Below are 22,551 nucleotides of genomic sequence, written 5' to 3' on the forward strand. Positions count from 1 at the left end.
TGCAAATAAGGTTTTTTTTTGGGGATCCCTTTTCTATTGCCAATCACAGCATGGACCATGTGCATTTCATCATGCCCCCAGCATTAGAGAGGGCTGTTTTCTTCAACACTTTGTCCATCTTCAGTTAGCCCGTCAGTATTTAATGTGGCCACATCCAACCCAAATATTCTTCCTGTTTTATGTTAAAACTGACCGGATCCAACTTCTTGCACCTACCTTACTATGTCATTCTAAAAATATACAAACACATAATCGAAATCTTGAAGTTACAAGATAATGTCTGATTAATTTAATGAATAAGATATATATTTAACAAAGACACCTGAATGCTAAAGAGTTTGTGTATTTAAAATTCCTGCTCTTCTTGGTGGGTTGCCTTCTTTCCGTCTTGAGAAATCTATGCCTCCTCAGTGCATAATCAGCTTATAATCTTTTTGTATTCTATTGGGTTGTTCTGAGTGAGCGAAACCCAGATGGTTCACCTCCACTGTGGCTGAAGAATTACATCTTTCTATAAACCTCAGTATTTAGCTGGAGGGAGGGATAGGAGTAAATGTTTTAAGACAGTGAGCTGGTAGAAACTTTAGCACGCCGAGTGAAATGCTTAGCGATATTTCATCTGCCGTTACGTTCTGAGTTCAAATTCTGCCAAGGTCGACTTTGCCTTTCATCCTTTCAGGATCGATAAATTAAATACCAGTTACGCACTGGGATCAATGTAAAAGACTGACTGCCGTTGTCTGCCCTTGTTTGTCCCCTCTATCTTTAGCCCCTTGTGGGCCATAAAGAAATAAGAAGTAAAAGTTTTGTGTGACCTAAATAGATGTGTTTGTATGATCAATGTGATAGGACCTGGATTTTTTAACACTAATTGTGGTGAATGATGTATCAGTCAAAAACTAACAAAGTTGGTCCTTTAATTTGTCTTGGTTGTTAACTTCTATTCCTTTCACACACATATTGACTTCTTTTGGTTTATCTCTTCCTTCTGTTCAAAGCACCTGTGAAACTGATTATCCTTTGTCTTAATTTCGACATCTGATGATGAAAACCATAAGCAATGCATGTACAAATATGTGTTTTGTCTGGTAAACACCTTTAGAGTAAAATTAAAACATGTGGTCAGCTGAGACCATTACCAGTTGTAATTATTTCCCCTTATGTTTTTAATATTTCTGCATAAAGTTTGTTCAGATTTGATCTCTCATTTTATTGGTGGGTTTGAGATGTTTTGATGTCACTTGTTTGGTGTTGCCTATTCAACATTAACTTATTCGACATTAGGCATTGAAATGTTTCTCCTCGCTTCATGTGAACATATTTATCTGTACATGTATGAGGTAGAGGAAAGTGTTTGTGCCATTCAGGTTCAATTCATAAATTGTAATACATGCCCCTCTCACTTTCTTTTTAATCTGAGTGTGTGTGTGTGTGTGTTTCTTCTCCAGTGCCAAAACAGGCTGAATGTCCTGTCCATCCTGCTAAATCACCTGCATCCATACAACTGCTCCCAATCATCTCGTTCTCTCTCTCTCTCAATCACCCATTGATGAATAACTCTGATTATTCATGATCAAACGTACAAAGCAGTTAATTGTTAACAATCCTTTCTGCTATATTGCACAGGCCCTAAAATTTGCAGGGAGGAAGCAAGTTGATTACGTCAGCTCTGGTGTTTAACTGGTTCTTCTTATATCAACCTTAGAAAGACAACAGGCAAATTTGAACTCAGAACATAATGATCAACGAAATGCTGCTAAGCATTTGCCTGGTGTGCTAACAATTCTGCCATAATAATATAATAGTAGTAGCAGCATGCTGCTGCTGTTATTAAAATATCACACTTGGTTCTCAATATCAGTTTCAAAACATTCCAGCCAAATAAAAAGTTTCATACTATTTTGGACAATTGCAAAAATGCTTATATCTCTTACTCTTTACTCTTTTACTTGTTTCAGTCATTTGACTGTGGCCGTGCTGGAGCACCGCCTTTAGTCGAGCAAATCGACCCCAGGACTTATTCTTTGTAAGCCTAGTACTTAGTCTATTGGTCTCTTGCCGAACCGCTAAGTTATGGAGACGTAAACACACCAGCATCAGTTGTCAAGCGATGTTGGATGGACAAACACAGACACACACACACATGCACACACACACACACACACACACACATATGTATACATATATACAACGGGATTCTTTCAGTTTCTGTCTACCAAATCCACTCACAAGGCTTTGGTCGGCCCAAGGCTATAGTAGAAGACACTTGCCCAAGGTGCCACGCAGTGGGACTGAACCCGGAACCATGTTGGTAAGCAAGCTACTTACCACACAGCCAGTAAATTATGAATAATATCCACTGTCTTCGATTTTCAATCCTCAGTATGTGTCTGTGCTCACAGACTTACTTTTCCAAGTTATTTAAGCTGTGAATTTGCATCCTAGAGCTGTTGGATTCATGGCTAAGCACATATGTTATTTTTCCCAATGTTTGTAAAGAGCTCTGTTAAACAATAATCCAATGATATCATAACAGCAAAAGTAGCACAGTATTGAGTGACCTTCACTTGTTGAAATATAATTTAAATTTCACCACAAGAAAATTCTAATTTCTTTTCAAGTTGTATTGATTTTAAAATACATAGAAAAACGTCGACGACTGTTTTTAACTATTTAAAAAATATTTTAAAGTCTCACTGCATCTGATCAAAGAAAAGCAGGCTTTTATTTAACAAATGTTAATTTCGCAAATAAACACCGACTCAGTAAAGCAAATGGGCTAATAAAATAAAACAACTTTTTGAATTAACTTAACATGTCTTATAAGATAAGCATTGTTATCTACAGTGTGTGTAGGTGTATGTGTGTCTGATTTCAGGTTCATAATGATAATGTATGCACTATGGACACAGCTTGAATATAATAGCATTTGAGTTAGGAGGTTGTATTCTGTCTATTTGTACTTGTTTGTTTACTTGCATTTTGAAGGACTTGTTTGCTTGCTTGCTTGCTTGCTGTTTACTGTTGCTTAAATAGAACAGAGCTATAATTTTGTCTAACGAATTGAACTGCAGTAGAATTGTTGTTGTTGTTGTTATTGAGCAAGACATCTAATCTGGAATTCCTATTTTTCAAACTCTGCTGCCCTTGTTGCGTTGTGCCTCAGTCACATTTATTTATTACTTCTACCTGTCTTAGTCAACTTTGTTGTCAATGTGTACGTACTTATTTTTGTGTGTGTGTGTGTGTGTGAGAGAGAAAGAGAGAAATGGTCTGACTCGTTTGCTGAACTAGTTACCATACAACTAATAACTATTATATATAGGAATAGTGACTGCAAGTCAAAAATCTGTTGTAACTGAATTTCTTTTGTGTGTGTGAGTGTGTGTAAGTAATTGAATCAAATGTAAAGCTCTCAATTAATAAACCTTCGTCAGAAGTTAAAAAGGCAGTGAACTGGCAGAAATGTTAGCACACCGGGCGAAACTCTTAGCAATATTTCGTCTTCCGTTATGTTCTGTGTTCAAATTCTGCCGAGATCGACTTTGCCTGCCATCCTTATGGGGTTGATAAATTAAGTACCAGTTACGCACTGGGGGTGATGTAATCAACTTAATCCCTTTCTCCTTGTTTGTCCCCTCTATGTTTAGCCCCCTGTGAGCAATAAAGAAATAAGAAGTTAAAACAACCAACGAAATTCTGTTGAATTTGTCTTGATAGAGCAGTGGTTTATTATTTTCCATCACAGATTAATAAGTTGGTCAACAAGATGTCAAATGTATTTAGTTTCATTTTATAGTTTTGAGGTTAAATGTTACTTGTGTGTGTGTGTTTATTTTCGCATTTACGTCTTGAGTGTTGGTAAATACCAAAATAGAAATTGGTACTGATAAAATTCTGCTCTCTGTAGGTGAACATGCACTGTTTTGTAGGCACAGGAGTTTCTATGCGGTTAAGAGGTTTGTTTCCCAAACACATGGCTTTGGGCTCGGTCCCAATGCTTGGCACCAAGGGCAAAATGTTTCTTGCTATAGCCGCAGGCTGACAAAGCCTTGTGAATGGATTTTGTACAAAGAAACTGAATGTGTGTGTGTGCATCTTTCCTTGTCTTCACATCAGTAATGGTTTCTTGGTAAGGTGACATCATCATCGTTTAACGTCTGCTTTCCCTGCTAGCATAGGTTGGACGATTTTGACTGAGGGCTGGCGAACCAAATGGCTGCACCAGGCTCCAATCTTGATCTAGCAGAGTTTCTACAGCTGGATGCCCTTCCTAACTAACGCCAATCACTCTGAGAGTGTAGTGGGTGCTTTTTACGTGCCACAGGCGCCAGTCAGGCGGTACTGGCAATGACCTTGCTTGAATCTTTTTACACGTGCCACCGGCACAGGTGCCAGTGAAGCGATGTTGGTAACGATCACGCTCAAATGATGCCCTTTTACGTGCCATGGGTACGGAAGCCAGTTGGCTGCTCCCAGATTATTACTCTTAAGGTGTCTTTCACTTGATTTTTATAGAAGCATACAATACCATTGCATCAGTGTAATTTATAATTTTTATTCATTAATTGTAAAACCAGTGTATACTTTAATCCTTAAGTGTTTGGATTACTCTTTCATTCACATTGGTTTAAATTAATCATAATCAAGATTGTTCACAACAATATTTGTTTGTCACTTTAACTTTTTATGTACAGACTTGAAATTTTGTCACCAGGTGTATATAACTACATAATTTTGCATTTTCTGTAAAGTGAAAAAATATGAATTGGCATCGTATTGTTTGATTATATTGCCATAAAATTTTGAAAAGCATTTTGAAGATTTTCACTTATGCTCTCAAAATATTCTTCCTTGGTAGATGAATATTTATAGCTGATTCATCTAAAGACAACTCCTTGCTATTTGTTTCTTTTTCAAACGTAAACCCTTGAATTGCTTCTTGCAGAAACCATATCAGAAATTAGAAAAAATAATTGGGTTTTTTTGTTTTTTTTTTTGTTATCCAAAGCATTTTTATAAGTTGTCCAAAATGTCCATGCTTGTTTTGTATGTTCTGAGCAATGTAAAGCTTTCCTTTTCATAAGTCCCAAATTACTCTGGTGGTTGAAAAAAAATAGGCAGATGGTTAAATTTTATGATTTAATATCTTTTAAACACACTACTGACCGACTATATGGTTACACATTCAAAAACCTTTACTACAGCAATCATTGTGTTGTGTCCCTAGACCCTTAACTGTTTGATTGTCAGAACATCTCATTCCAATTTGGTGATTCATATCATATCTTCATTTTACTTTTTGAGAGCTTGAAACATTATTGAATGGTGAGATAGATAAAACTATCAAATAATTAATAAATAACTAATGTAATAACATAACATTATTACATTTATGTCATCAGAAGAGTTTGTTTAGCTATTTGACCCTTTAACATTTAAACTGACCATGTCCAGCCGAAATATTCCACTTGCTTTATGTTCAAACCATCCCAACCTAGCCTCTCGTATCTACCTTGTAAATGTCATCTTAAAAATAAACAATAACATCATCAAAATCTCAAAGCTACAAGATAATGCAGGATTCATTCAAAACATTGGGAATAAATAAACATTATATTTGACAGAATAATCTAAATGCTGAAAGGTTAAAAGCTAACATATACTGTTAAATTCATGCTTATTTCTTGAGCTGTCAGAATTTTTCCTCACACATCTGTGACCTGGTCATTGACACAGCTCCAGAAAACTGTTTGAAATGCAGTTAATGGTTTCTTCTTACAGGCCTTGCAGTTTTTTCTTTTACTGAAATTATGCACCTCCTGTATTCATATTGACTTCAAACTAGGCCTTACTTATTTACTCTTTTACTAGTTTCAGTCATTTGACTGTGGCCATGCTGGAGCACCGCCTTTAGTCGAGCAAATCGACCCCAGGACTTATTCTTTGTAAGCCTAGTACTTATTCTATCGGTCTATTTTGCCAAACCGCTAAGTTATGGGATGTAAACACACCAGCATTGGTTGCCAAGCAATGTTGGGGGTGACAAACACAGATACATAGCCACACACATATATACGACGGGCTTCTTTCAGTTTCTGCCTACCAAATCTACTCACAAGGCTTTGGTCGGCCTGAGGCTATAGTAGAAGACACTTGCCCAAGGTGACACATAGTGTGACTGAACCCGGAACCTTGTGGTTGGTAAGCAAGCTACTTAACACACAGCCACACCTACGCCTATTTGTTTACAACTTTTTTTTTTAAGTTTTTAATTTATCCATGCTCCAATGCATATGTATAAGCAAAGTACTCCAGTACATTTCTTTTTGGGTAAAAGTCTTTAGAAGTTAGCTTACTGCTATCTAGAGGTTGTTAAAAGGGTGGGTGCAAAAGTAATCTAAAAATAACGTTGATAAATGTGATTAAACACACCTATATACATACATGCATATAGGTCACCTGTTAAAAACAAGTACAACTCTGAAACTTTGTACTGTTATTTATAAGATGGCAGCGAGCTGGCAGAAACGTTAGCATGCAGGGCGAAATGCGTAACTGTATTTCGTCTGCTGTTACGTTCTGGGTTCAAATTCCGCTGAGGTCGATTTTGCCTTTCAGCCTTTCGGGGTCGATAAATTAAGTAACAGTTACACACTGGGGTCGATGTAATCGACTTAATCTGTTTGTCCTTGTTTGTCCCCCTCTGTGTTTAGGCCTTTGTGGGTAGTAAAGAAATATATTTATAAGAGGAGTGGCTGTGTGGTAAGTAGCTTGCTTACCAACCACATGGTTCCGGGTTCAGTCCCACTGCGTGGCATCTTGGGCAAGTGTCTTCTGCTATAGCCTCGGGCCGACCAATGCCTTGTGAGTGGATTTGGTAGACGGAAACTGAAAGAAGCCTGTCGGATATATGTATATATATATATATATATATATATATAATATATATATATATATATATATATATGTATGTGTGTGTATATTTGTGTGTCTGTGTTTGCCCCCCTAGCATTGCTTGACAACCGATGCTATTGTGTTTATGTCCCCCTTCACTTAGCGGTTCGGCAAAAAGAGACCGATAGAATAAGTACTGGGCTTACAAAGAATAAGTCCCGGGGTCGAGTTGCTCAATTAAAGGCGGTGCTCCAGCATGGCCGCAGTCAAATGACTGAAACAAGTAAAAGAGTAAAAGAGAAAAGAGAGAGTGTTTGGTTTTAAAAGGAAATAAACAGAAGCAGAAACATTTAGTCTCAGTGTTTAAGCAAGACTAGTCCAATCAACAAAACTTCTTATTTGGAACTTAGATCTGTATCGTAAGAAATGCTAACAAGTATGCAATGGTTACTCCACTGCATTTCTTCTCCAATCCCAGATTAGTGCCTTTCCTTCAACTATTGGTCAACCAAGAAGTGGGAATTTGTTTTAAGGTGGACTGAAGTAGACAGACACCAGCTTTGCCCTGGAACATGACATAGTGTCATTTATCACTGACTCATTCATCACTGATCTATAAGAACATGATACTAGTGACCACCCACAGTGCACTAATTTTTGCTTGTGTTTACATGACCATGCTGCAGGCCTGTGTGTTTTTGATGTGGAATTTATGTGCTTGTACCCATTAACATGGGACTAGTGGATAGGAAAAACTACAAAGGCCTCTGACTCCACAAATGATGCAGACGAGTGAATTCTTTGCATGAAAAGGTAGACGATAAAGAAAATATCTGACAAAAACCTTTGCTGTTGTGGGCTATGAGTGTGGTGTCAGTGAATCTACCATTCATTACAGAATGTGTGGAGAATTCATTTATCAAAGTATCAATCTGGGACAATGGACTGGTAGAATTGTTAGAGCATCAAATGGGATTCCTAGTAGTCTGTTCCAGCTCTTTGCTGCAAACTATGGCTCTCATACTCATCGAGTATGAGATGTTTTGGCATTGCTGATTTGACTCTCATTTATTTCACATCAGATGTTTTAATGTTCATTCTCTCCACCTCATCATCATCATCATTGTTTAACATTCACTTTCCATGCTGGACAGTTGGGCTGAGGACTGGCAAGCCAGTCTAGGTAAAATTTATAAAAAAAACATTAATCTTTTTTAAGCAGTTTAAAAATAGTTTGCTTCTATTTTCTTATATAGACAGCTTACATGAATTATGGTTTTATATATATATATGTAGTAGTCTTTACAAGTGTTGTCAGTTTTCTTACAACTGAAGTTGTTAAAAAAAGTTATAAAATCTTTTCTTATTACAGTATGATTACTATATGTGCATTGATTACAGTATGCTGTGAAAAGTCTAATATACATTTCTGTTTCTACAGGAGCCTGTAGCACCTTTGAAGTCAGAAGTTCCAATGAAGAAGAATAATCGCCCTGTAAGTTCAAATATTTATCAAATATGTGTTATATAAATATAACTATACCATTTGTGTGTAAAGTTGCACTATTTTATACTTGATTTTAACTGAAAATCCTGGGGTGTGATTTATTCATAAGGCAGAGCTAAAATTATAAAGAGGAAATGTTTTGTACCAAGATTTAACATTAAATTAGGGGTGCAACTTACAAGTGCAAGTAAATACAGCAGTTACAAAGCCTGTGAAAATGGCTAAATCTGTAGAACGGGAATTCAAGTTCACTAAATTGCTTTCCATTCTTCAGTGATTGATTAAAAGGAAGTATTAATATTTTGGAAGTTGATCCAACAAAAGAATTAACCTCCAAGATTTCTGTCTAAAGAACTCGTTACATTAATAATATATAAACGACAACTGACAGTTGTTACTTCTCTATGTACAAGTATTTGAGATGGTTTTGAGGCATCTGATAATTATTGAAAATATGAAACAGTTTGTCTTTTTTAACAAAAAAAAAAAATTGGGAATTTTATGCAAAGAAATAGGTTGAGGGTTCCGTCCATTCTTTTATGGTCTAAGACAATTATTTTTAGTTATTTCTTAATTGCTATGAAAATGACAAGTATCCTCCTTTCTCATCATCATCGCCATTTAACATCTATTTTCTGTGCTGGCATGGGTTGACCAGTTCAACAGAAATGACAGGCCAGGGGCTGTGCCAAGCTCCAATATCTCCATTAGCATGGTTTCTATGGTTGGACGCCCTTGCTAATGCCAACCACTTCACAGATTGTATTAGATGCTTTGTACGAGTCACTGGCATCAATGTGGACAGGAAGTAACGTGCAAGATACACAAACAATTATGTATGTAACATATTGAAAGATACTGCAACACAGTAATAGGCTAGAACATCGAAGTGGGAGACTAAGAAAGAGGCTGTACCATTGGAAAATAGTGTATTTGATGTTAAATATCAAAATTAAAATGTTAGTATTTCTTGCTATTTTATTTATTGTAATTTATCCGCTGTTTATCCAGTGGTGTGTTATGTAAGATCAACAAATGCAGAAAAATAGAGGATGTTTGGTTTCGTGTATCACCACCCTGGCATATTTGTGTTGCAACAGCAACTGCTTTCATTGATAAGTCAGCACTAAACGGCCAACCCCCTCCCCTCGACCTGTAGCAGTTTGCTGACTCGGTTTTCATGGATCCACTATAGATTGGTGTGTTGGTGCACCTGGAGCTGTTGCTGTCAACTAAAGTATAGCCTAATGTCTAGAAACATTGTCCTTTAAGACCCACGTTTTTGTGCTTGCATGGGTCGGATGGAATTTGCTGGGGCAGATATTCTTTCCTGTCATCAACCCTCACCTGTTTCCAAATGAGGTAATATTTTCATGGAAGACTGGAAACAAATGATGTTTATTTGCACCTGTCACATGATGTTGAGGCAAGGATATATATACGTTATAAAGATGTATAAATCCTTTAAAATGTTTTAGCCCGAAGGCCACGGCCATGCTGGGGCACCACCGATGATGTAAAACATCAATAAACACAATTAACTTGAAATAATTTAATCTGATATGTGTCATCATCATCATCATCATTGTTAAATGTCTGCTTTCCATGCTGGCATGGGTTGGATGGTTTGAGAGGAGCTGGCTAGACAGAAGACTGCACCATGCTTTGTTATCTGTTTTGGCATGGTTTTGGGGGCTGGATACCCTTCCTAACATTAACCACTCTGCAGAGTGTATGTGTAGCTAATGATTCTTCTTTTGTCTCTGAAATCTATTTATGTCTGCTCAGCAAGAGATAACATCTGAGATTGCATATTGAAACTATTTTCAGGTTCATTTACAACATGCACTGATATCCATTTTAGCCCAAACCTATTACACACACATGCATATGCATATACACGCACACACGGGTGCAAACATGAATGTGTGGTTAAGAGCCAGTTTGTACCAGGTTCATTTCCACTGCTCCTTAGGCAGATGTGTTCTCTAGCCCTGATTCAACCAGTATCTTGCAAGTGGAATTGATTGGCTGAAGATTTATGGCAGCCACATCATATATCTCTGTGTGCGCATCAATGTTGACATTCTACAGCTTCGCTTGTCCCATCTGAGTGAAAGGGGGATATATTTATCTTGCTTGTTGACACGACTGGTTGCTCTGCATTGTCATCAACCATCATCATTTAATGTCCACTTCTCCATGCTCGCATGCATCAGGCAGAAGTATTAAGACAGATTTTCTGCCAATGTAATTTAACCCTTTAGTGTTCAGATTACTCTGTTAAATCTAATACTTTTCCACTCAAATTGTTTTGAATTAATCAAGCATTATCTTATAGCTTTGAGGTTTCAATGATGTGGTTGTTTATTTTTAGAATGTCAATGTAGGTTAGGTGTGAGAGGCTAGATTTGGCCAGTTTGAATATAAAACATGTGGAATATCTGGGCCGGATATGGCCAGTTTAAACACTAAAGGGTTAAAAAAAAAAGTCTCTTTGAGAAAGTGTTGGCAACAAAAATGACATCTGATCCCAAATACCCCACCACACCCACACTTAACCCATGTTTGCATAGAAAAACTATAATTAGATATCAGGCATAGTATACATTTACAATCTGATTGTTGATACTCTGACCTGATTATCAATGCATTTATTATATAATTTGAGGGTGATTGTTGAAAACTCAATATAACAGTGTGTGTGTGTGTGAAAATAGGCAGAAGTTAATCCATTCAGATCCAGCTCTGTGCATGCATGTGTTGCTGGGTGTGTATGCATATGATGTAATTAAATCATAAATTAGCAGATAATTACACGATATAGTTTTATTGATACTGACTCTTAAGTCTGTGTTCACTTCCCACTTGTCATTCTATATCGTGTCTATTCACATCTCTTCTTTAACTTTGCTGCCTGTCTTCCTGCTGTCATCATCTTACCATCTCAAGCAGTGTAATTCTCTGCTATTTGATGAACCAGTAAATTATTTGTCTACAGTTTTGCCCTGTTTTTCCTCTTAAAGCTGGTTGTTCTAATTAGGTGGATTATTGACATTTTTCTATTCTATAACCGTGTAGGTTCCTTGTTATAGTTCTATTGAAATATTGATTAGCCTCAATACATCCCCTCCCTCCCCCACCTCTTTCTCCCAGCAGTTGGATTTCTCTTTGTTTCCTTTTTTTCCTTCTATCCTCACAATTTTGTTCCTTTTCTCTCTCTCTCTCTCTCTGTCACTTTTTTTTTTTAAGCTAGTTATTTTGCTTTCACTATTCAGCACATATTCGTTATTACAAACTGGATTTGTTTAAGGGCGGAAAAAAGGGGCAAATAAAATCTTTTCATTTAATTATGGCCTTTGTGATTTTATGAGTAGTTTTAGCCACCAACTACTCTTTATTTAGAAAGTTTTTCTGAGAGCTACTGAAATATAAGGACTTTTTTCCTTTTTTTTTTTGTTGTTTTTTCTAACAATGTGTTAAATAATAAAAGAAATTTGTTTAGTCATTGGGTATCACATTTTTTCTATATTTCCTTGCTCTTTTTTCACACACACACACACACATTATTTAAGCTAGCCTGAAAAGTCACTCTTTTACAGGAATATTTACACTGATTCAATGATTTTAAACATTTAATGGCTAGTTGTAGCTTTATACTGTGGATGTACTGATCGCCTTTCAATAGGTTAGGATTTTGTATCCCATGTCACTAACATTCTGTCATTCACTGCTTAACTGGTAAGAAAAACAAGCAAGAATTGTACACACACACACGGTCTCAACTCTAGGCTGACGAGAAGAGTTTAATTTTGTTATGCTTCATTACTTACAAACTCTCACGATTCTGTGTTTAATTATGAGATTAATGAGGACACATTTCCAATATGTCAGTTCAAAAGCATTACTGCATTTATATTGTATCTGTGATATGTCTGTTACTGATGATTTGCTTGAGCAGGCATGGGGTCTCATATAGGGATCGACCCTTAGTTTAGGGGTCGCCAAACTTTTTCAACCATTGACCTCACTCCCTTTGATCGCTTCTCCTTCCACATCGACCACCTTCCTCATTTAAAATATCCTAATACTCTACCAATCATCTCTTAAACAGCAATAATAATAATAATAATCCTTTCTATTAAAGGCACAAAGCCTTGAAATTTTGAGGGAGGGGACTAGTCGATTACATCAACCCCAGTGTTTCACTGGTACTTAATTTATTGACCCCGAAAGGATGAAAGGCAAAGTTGACCTCGGTGGAATAACAGCAATAGCAATAAAGGTACAATGGCAGAAATTTTTGGTAAAGAAGACAAGAAATTAGTGTTAAAATATCTGTGGTTCTGTTTAAATCTAAATAATTCTAAAAGGAAAGAGAATGATTTATTTGAATTAATTGCCATTCTTAACCTCTTTGTCAGATTGATTGTTTCGTTAAAGTTCCATTACCTTTAAGTATTGTTTTGCTTTCACTTACTATTCATGATCTATCCTTCTACCCCATCCCCCTGCACATACACTTCCAGTTGGACTTGCCTCTTGATACTTTTATTGGGTGAGAATGGAAGATTCCACAACCACATACCACTTATGATTCATTGAATGATGGCAATTACAGGTAGTTGACCGATTTAATTCAGCTACAAAATGTTTTATTTTTCTTTAACGTTTTTCTACTTTTTCTCTCTGTATTGTACAAAAGATCTTTGTGTGGTCAATTAACATAATTTTTGTATTTATTTCCCCATGCCTTGTACGGGTCAAATAAATCTTTCTTGAGCTTCCTTATCCACAGTTTCCTTCCTCTTAAATCTCTTGACCTTTCTGTCATTCCAATGGTCATTCTTGATTTGTATCCCAATGTCTGTACTAACTCAGTCTTCTCTTGATCACTACATCTCATTGCTCACGCTGCATCGACTGGCCTCCATGCCGGTGGCATGTGAAAAGCACCAACCGATCATGGCCATTTGCCAGCCTCCTTTAGCCTGTGCCAGTGGCACGTAAAAATCACCCACTACACTCATGGAGTGGTTGACATCAGGAAGGGCATCCAGCTGTAGAAAGACTGCCAGATCAGACTGGAGCCTGGTGCAGCCTTCTGGCTTCCCAGACCCCGGTCGAACCGTCCAACCCATGCTAGCATGGAAAGCGGACGTTAAACGATGATGATGATGATGATGAGCACAGGCACATTAATTTTATGCTGGTGCCACATAAAAAAAAAAAACCCATGCCAGTACCTGTGTTGGTGCCACATAAACAACACCCATGCTGGTGCCACGTAAAAGCAACCAATGCACTCTATAAAGTGGTTGGCATTAGGGCTTCCAGTTGTAGAAACCATGCTAAAACACAACTGGAGCCTGGTGTAACCCTCCAGTTTATCAGCTCCTGACCCATGCAAGCATGAAAGACAGAGGTTAAATGATGTTGATGCTTTTCTTTCTTCCATACATCCTCCACAGTCAGTATTCATTGTTTCCCTAGTATACAACATCACATTTTTCACTCAAGCATCATACAATCTGCTTCTTCTTTTTAAAGAGAGAGACTTTTTGTTGCTCACAAAAGTCATGGCTACCTGTACATTTTTCATTCTACTCTTATCATACTGTGCTGAGGAACACCCACAACCATTGCAGATTAAGTCACCTACATATTAGAAGCTATCTGTTACTTATTAACATTTGAAACCTTATTAACATATGAAAGAATTTTTTTCTGGTACTCTTGGCTCTTAACTACTTGCATCCACCTACGACATACAGCGTCTTCCTTCTTTGTCAAACTTTGTCTATGATCTCAATATATTGCTTGTGCATCTGAAATGTTCGTTGAGCACATCATATGAAATTTCTTCTTATTCCTTTTATGTGTATTGAACACAGCCACTTGTCAAATGACAGGAGAATCTTACCTTCTTTTCCGCCAGGTGAAACTTTTGTCTTTGCTAGGGATTTACTTTGGTTCTTGCTTTAACGTCTCTGTTTGAAATTTGCATCTCTGACTGACTCTGATATGAGAATCAGCATGCTAGGGGTTCGACAAGGATTCTAGTATCCTACTTAACCCTTTAGCATTTAAACCGGCCATATCCGGCCAAAAGTATTCTACCTGTTTTATGTTCAAACTGGCTAGATCTGGTCTCTCACACCAACCCTACAATATCGTTTTAAAAATTAACAGCTACCTCATCAAAATCTCATAGCTACAACATTAATGCATGATTAGTTCAAAACAATGTGGATAAAAAAGGATTAATTTTGGCAGAATAATGTGAACACAAGGGTTAAACACTAAAATTTGTCATTTTAACATCACAACCATGACATCTGAGATTTGGTCTGAGGAAATTAGGTGTCAGTAAAAACAATAGGAAGCGGTGTAACAAAGGGATTGGGTGGACGGTGGGGGGGGGATCTGTTATTTTGTCGATGTGTTGTTCTGTTAGTTGTTGTCTCAGAATTATTTTTACATTAGATCTCTTTCTACTTTTGCAGGAAAGGCGAGCAGCGGTCTCTACCAATCAGCGGCAGAAAGATTCTCAAGTAGATTAGGCTTGAACCTATATCCACTAAGTCGAAATGAGGGAGGAAAAGAAAATAACACTTGCACACACACCCACAGACATATATATATATACATACATATACACACTCCAATACATTGTACTGCAGTCATGCTCAGATTGACAATACACGAACATGTGCACACACAGAAAAAAGAAATTTTTTTAAAGGAAACATTCGTAAAATACATGATTGCTCAGACATATCACATCCATACACGCACGCAACAAACAACAACAAACACATGCACCAACATATATATGGACTCACTAAATAAATTCCTTCTCTCTAAAACAGACGTTTAACAAAAAGAAACATTTACTGACTTTATCATATCTAGGGAAAAAACTACAACATTGAAATTGGAATAATGGAAGAGGCAGTTTCCACACGTTGTCTATGATTAATGGAAAAAAAAACAACAAGAAAGAAAAAATAACTAAAACAAAAAAGGCTGTTTGATTGCTCTTTAGGGGTTATGGGGGTAGTGATCTAAAAACTTATATCTCTGTATATTATATATATAATATATCTACATATATATATGTATATATATATATATGTATATATATACATATGTATATATATATATACATATATATATATATATATACATTATATATTTGAAGGATTTTCAAATTAACAATCTCAACAAGCGGAAAAAGGGGAAGATGATATATTGATAGGACTGAAAGGGTGGGTGGGGGACTTAAAAAAAATTTAAGCTAAAAGTTAAAAAAAGATATTAAATAAAAGGATAACATTTTTAAGTGCAACAAAAGCTAGAACTTTGAAATTCATAGTGACTCTAATTTCTTTGGCTGGAACGCAGCAACGTACTTGCCAACTTATCTATGTGTACGACAGTGGCTGGCTATCTGTCCGTTTGCTGGAGGAGATAGATAAGTTTCATAGGTTGGTATTATTGAAAATTTTTAATGATATCTTCCTGGGGTATCCTCGAAATGCTGCTCTTCTCTTAAACCCTCTCCTTTAAAAAAATAAGAAAAGAAAAGAAAATTTCACAAAAAAAATAATAAAATCCGTTTTTTTTTTTTTTGGTTGCCAGTAAAAAAAAAATGAATAATTAATAATAATAAAGATTTTAGTACCTCCAGGAATTATTTTTGTTCTTGGAGACTGTTAACAGTAATGATATAAAAAGAAAGAAAAAAAAAATCAGTTTTAAATATTTCAGAGGAAAAAAAAAATATAAAGACACAAACATATTAAAAAAATGACTTTAAAAAATTTAACAATTACTATTACAAACTGGAATTAAAGGTAAGAAAATTTATGGACATTATAAGAAATTATGTTTAAAGAGAAGAAAAAATGGCAAAAAAAAAACATCGAGAGCAGCTGTAATGGAGGAAGAGGATTCCACAGTGTTCGCCAAATGGCAGCCTCTTTCAATAAAACCTACAACAGCATGTATTTGCAGTTCTTACTTGGTAATCTGACATGAGAATTTTTGATTTCTTTCTTGTCTCTTTTTCTTGTTACATGTTACTGTATTTCTTTATTAATTTAGGGATTTCATTTTGCATTGGTTTTACTTACAAGTGGATATTTCAGATCGAGATGAATGATTCTTGTTAGTACATCTAGGCTCAGGAAAGTTTTACCTGTTAAGAATGCCTTTCAGTGGGCAGCACTGTTGTTATAAGGTCATCATCATCATTGTTCTATCATGGTCAAGACAATGGAATTTACTATGTTACACCAGACTTCACGGTCCATCATAGCATTACGGAGGTTCTGTTGCTGGGTGCCTGTATGCCTGGAGATTACATCAGGGTAGGAGAGTTTGCACTCTCTGGTATCGCGAGTAGATGGCTTCCAGAGGAGAAGAGTAGAAATGACCTCGTTTTCAGCTCTACAACAATGTCCTGCAAACTGGACTCTTCTACCTTTCACAAGAGATGATACAGGTGGTAGTTTCCCATAAGTTTCATAGGTTGGTATTATTATAAGGTAACATAGCTACTAGTACATGTGGTGGTTTTCAATGAGGATGGGTGGAGCTGACTCCAACCAGTAAGTCATGTTTGAAGGATTCAGTGAGAATACAAGTTCACATGTGGTCACATGCATACACACTTTGGGATGGTGTGACCTGTAGTAACTCATCTTGTCATCAATTGCTGACTGTCACAAAGAATTCACTGATTATTGGAGCAGACATCGCGTGAGCTTGAACCTGGCTAGATTTTGCTTTTCATACTTGCCGTACAATGCCATTCTAAAAATAACGACTGAGTTCGTTTCAAGCGGGCCTCATAGAGGCGAGGTGGCTGAGTTCCTTTCGAGTGTTGGGCCTCATGGAGGCAATGACCAGGACCTTTGGCATTGTCATGCTTGAGAAGAAGATCCATTAAGCCAAGCAAAATTGCAGCCGTGGCACATAAAAGCACCTGTTACACTCTGAGAGTAGTTAGCGTTAGGAAGGGCATCCAGCCGTAGAAAACCATGCCAAATCAAACTGGATCCTGGTGCAGCCTTTGAATGTGCTGGCATGGACAACGAACATTAAATGATGATGATAATCAATGCTATACATGATTAATTCAAATCAATACGATTGAATGAGCACTGCATTTGGTTTAACAGAGTAACCTGTATGCTAAAGAGTAATAAAGGAGAGTTTTACCTGTTAGGAATGTCCATTCATAGCTTGAAAAAACTTGAGCAAACTCAGTCAGTAAAGCACCAGGATGCTTCACAGTATTTGTGTGTATAGCCCAGGGCTATAGTTAGAGGACTTTTGTCCAAGAAGTTATGCAGTGGAACTGAACCCAAGACTACATAGTTAGGAAACTAGCTTCGTAAAAATAAAAAGAACTAAATGCAAGCACCAAAGCAATTAAGCCTGTGAGAGGCTTAATTGGCTCTGATTTTGGTGTATATTCCATTGCTGTATTGCAATAAGGGTTTTTTTTTTGTGGTCCTTAAGTTACATATTGCATACATATAATACTCTTTTACTTGTTTCAGTCATGACTGTGGCCATGCTGGAGCACCGCCTTTTAGTCGAGTAAATCGATCCTAGGACTTTGTAAGCCTAGTACTTATTCTATCGGTATCTTTTGCCGAACCGCTAAGTTACAGGGATTTAAACACACCAGCATCGGTTGTCAAACGATGTTGGGGGGACAAAGACACACAAACACATATATATGTATATGACAGGCTTCTTTCAGTTTCCGTCTACCAAATCCACTCACAAGGCTTTGGTCAGCCCGAGGCTATAGTAGAAGACACTTACCCAAGGTGCAACACAGTGGGACTGAACCCAGAACCATGTGGTTGGTAAGCAAGCTACTTACCACAGCCACTCCTGCGCCTTGACAGAATAATCTGAATACTAAAGGATAGAAAACATCTGATTGAGATGTATTGTACATTTGAAAAAAAAGACATGATTGGTCTCTGTGTAAGTGTATGTCCTACTACACGTAGCAGCTAAATTTCCTTCAAACAACTCATCATCTTTGAAAAAAATTTACTATTGCATATTGTGATATGAGATTCTTTGTCTGAAAATAAGATCAAATAGCCATAGCTATTGATTATACATCTCCTCTATCAAGACCTTAAACTGACCATCAAAATATATTGTCCATTTTGTTACAGTATTTTGAAAGTACTGCTCTACCTGTGTTTGCCTATGTTTCGATTATTATCAGAAGTTGTTATACATCACTGATCACAGTGTGCTTCTCTCATTGTTTTAACTTTCAAATGATGCAACCCCACTAGCTGTGTGAGCAGGCCAGCTTCCCCACTGATTGAAAGGCTGGGCCATTGCAGGGTTACCCGTGGTTGAATGGACTGGAGCAACAGGAAATGAAGTGTGTGGCTCAAGAGCACAACATACTGTGCACTCCAGGAATCGAACTCATGATTGCTAGATTGTGAGTGCAGCACCCTAACCACTAGGCCACGTGCCTTCACACTTTTAATAAAATAAATGTTAAGAAGCTCACTTTCCAACCACATAGTTCAGTCCCACTGCATGGAACCTTAGGTAATATGTCTTCTACTATAGCCTTGTGAGTGGATTTGGTAGATGGAAACTGGAAGAAGTCTGTCATGTATATATATATTTTTTGTGTGTCTGTGTTTATATCCTTGTAACTTAGTGGGTTGGCAAAAGAGACTGATAGAATAAGTACTGGGCTTACAAAGAATAAGTCTTGCAGTCAAATTCTTTGAGTAACATCCTTTAAGGCAGTGCTCCAGCATGACTGCAGTCAAATAACTGAAACGAGTAAAAGAATTATTAAGCTAAGTGTTTGAACATAATCGAGAAATTTTGACAAAAGGTTTTTGTTTGGATCACTTTGTAACTGGAGGTTTGTCTCTTACGACCAGGAGCAATCTCAAGCTGTTTGGTATCTAAAGAGTTGAATAATTTTATTTTTCATTTCAGCAGTGTAAATATTTGCTCTGTTTTGGTTATTTTTACTTTGTAGTTTTCTTTGAATTTAATCTTCCAAAAACACAGCTACCAGTGTGTATCTTTGAGAAATGAGAGTTGTCTTTCAAGTACATTATTTACATTTGACGGATATTTGTTCTCATCTTGTTTGTTGTTAACACAACATTTCAGCTGATATACCCTCCAGCCTTCATCAGGTGTCTTGGGGAAATTTCAAACCTGGGTTCTCTTTCCTACTGTATTTTTCAATGTTGTTGTTATTATTATTATTATTCATGTCACTGCTTGGAATCAAACTTGGAATCTTGGGGTTAATAGCCTGTGCTCTTGACCACTACGCCATATACCCGTGGGCATATGGTGTATTGGTTTCCCCAAGACACCTTATGAAGGCTGGAGGGTATATCAGCTGAAATGTTGTGTTAACAACAAACAAGATGAGGGCAAATATCGATCAAATGTAAATAATATACATAATTCCTCATCTTTTAAATATAGAACTGTATTATCTTCCAAGTGTCTTACTTCTCAGTTCATCTTTATAAACAAAAAATGGTAAGAGATTATGAAAGCCCTAAATTGGAACATCATTTTCAGAGAAATCAAAGACTTTCAAATTTCTTTTTTCCTTCTTTAATTCCTGCTTTTCGTTATTGTGAACTTATTAAAATAGCAAAATAATGAATACAAAACTTCTTACTTCACTGCCATCAACATGGATCCTACGGTGCCACTATCTTCACTACAACCAACATTGCCAGATCTGCAAAGACTCAGATTTCTTTATTTCATTCACTTCTGATGCTGGATATTTCATCATCATCACCATCGTTTAACGTCTGCTTTCCATGCTAGCATGGGTTGGACGAATGACTGAGGGCTGGCGAACCAGATGGCCGCACCAGGCTTCAATCTTGATCTGGCAGATTTTCTACAGCTGGATGCCCTTCCGAACGCCAACCACTCCGAGAGTTTAGTGGGTGCTTCTTACGTGCCAGTCGGGCGTTACTGTCAACGACCTCGCTCAAATCCTTTACACATGCCACCGACGCAGGTGCCAGTAAGGCGATGCTGGTAATGATCATGCTCGAATGGTGTCTTTTATGTGCCACTGGCATGGAGGTCAGATAGCCACACTGGCAACAATCAAGCTCGGATGATGCTCTTAATACCCTACTAGCACGGGGCTCGAGTGCCAGTAAGGCGACGCTGGTAACGATCACGCTTTAATGGTGCCTTTTAAGTGCCACTGGCACGGAAGCCGCTTTGTACCTGAATTATTTAAAGGTTTCTAAATTTTCCCTTAAGCACAGTAAGAAACTCTTGTCTTCATTATTTCGTTATTTTATTTCTGTATCACAATGCTCCAAGAAAACTCGCGTGCTTCTTAATTTTGGCTTCAAAAACATTTTAATTGCACGAACTATCTTACCAGACAAAAATGGTCATGCTGGGTATTTCAAATGTTGGTTTAAAATATTCTGAAAATTTCTATCTTTGCTCTATATTCATAGGCATATTAAGGGCTGCATTTGGTTCAATTGAGTTACCAGTCATACAGATAGAAAGAGGTTTAAACTGTTTTAACTGTATGTTCTAGAAGATACTTCACACACTCTGGTTTATTTCCATGTATAAAATGATATTCTTATTGATATGTAATTCAATTTGGTAAGTATAGAGTATTCAATATCATTAAAATATGTTTTTGTGAACTTGCAGGGCTGAGTGCAGATTCCACTGTCAGAACTACTTGGAGATGAATGAGCTTTAATTTAGGTTAGATACCTTGCAATTTTTCAAGTGTATGCCACTGGATTATACTTTCATTCATCTAGACATAGAGACACCTCGTATGCATTTTTGTGTATGTACTACGTATAAAACATATTTGCAAGAAACAGTACAATATAGCATTTATTTTGTTCTTGCCTTCATGTTTACATATATATGACATCTATAAATATACATATATATATATATATATGTATATTTATAGATGTCATATATAGGTAAACATGAAGGCAAGAACAAAATAAATGCTATATTGTACTGTTTCTTGCAAATATGTTTTATACGTAGTACATACACAAAAATGCACACGAGGTGTGTCTATATATATATATATATTACGGAGATGTACTTGCATAGCAAGTGACCTGATCTGAAATCTTGTGCTGGAACGAAAATTTAAATGTTGAAGTGAATCTAACGGTTTTTGTGTGTTTCTTAAATGGCTTATAAACACCTTCCATGCTGCAATTGTTATGTGTGTGTGTGTGTTAATAATACTAAAACTGAAGGGATGTTTGTGTGTACCTGAAATATCTCAGAAATAGTATATTTATCTTAATTTTTTTGCATATTTATTTTCATACTTACCTTCGGCAGTGCAGTACAAATTTTTGTGACATTTTAGTCCTCTATTAATGAAAACGAGTAACCATAGTTTTTTGTGTTTACTCATGACGTCAACACACGTACAGAATATACCCACATATAGTGAATGCCATGGCATGTCAATCAACACAAACCTACGTCTATCTGTGACATATATACACACAGTCTTTTTGCTCTCTAAGACAAAAAAAAAGTCAACTTTCTGATGTACACAATATTTTAATCATTTATCTTTAACTTAATGTGATTTCAAAAATGTAAGTTGTTTATACAGTAAGTATTTATATTTTAGCTTTCTTTAAACAGACGATATTTTTGTTTTTTTAAAAATTATTTTCAAGTTTAATTTCCATAAAAAAATTTTTATTTATTTTACTTTTTTAAAGTGAAAGAGAGTGAGAGCAGTGTGTTGTCATGTATACGTACATACATCAATACATATGCATACGTCTTTTTTGTATGTATCTGTGTGCATGTGTGAATGAACATTTGTGTTCTCATGTATGTGTAAGTGGAACTCTTTCTCTCACACACACACGCATGTCCATTTCATATACATGTTCATACATCTTTCACTTTCTCCTCTTTCACTTTAAAACAAAAGTAAATAAATAAAAAAAAATTTACGGAAATTAACAAACAAAACCAGCTGATCCAGATGACAGTTCTGAGAATCAAAGCAAAAAGATCGCCCCAGGGGAATACCATTACAAAAATTTTTTTCGGGT

At 36.5% G+C, this 22,551-nt stretch overlaps 1 protein-coding gene across 4 annotated transcripts in view; it reads left to right on the forward strand.

The window, feature by feature from the left end:
- LOC115210278 (YTH domain-containing family protein 1) overlaps nt 1-16,442 on the forward strand; it is a 100,402-nt gene extending 83,960 nt beyond the window's left edge. For all 4 annotated transcript variants that reach the window (XM_036502398.1, XM_036502399.1, XM_036502397.1 and 1 more), the window contains 2 exons: nt 8,339-8,392; nt 14,911-16,442. In XM_036502398.1, the coding sequence (XP_036358291.1) occupies nt 8,339-8,392; nt 14,911-14,967 (111 nt within the window). In that variant the 3' untranslated portion in view covers nt 14,968-16,442. The remainder of the gene's footprint in view (nt 1-8,338; nt 8,393-14,910) is intronic.
- Nucleotides 16,443-22,551: the final 6,109 nt, after the last annotated feature.

The sequence above is a fragment of the Octopus sinensis genome, linkage group LG4 (genome assembly GCF_006345805.1).
Source record: "Octopus sinensis linkage group LG4, ASM634580v1, whole genome shotgun sequence".
NCBI lineage: Eukaryota > Metazoa > Mollusca > Cephalopoda > Octopoda > Octopodidae > Octopus > Octopus sinensis.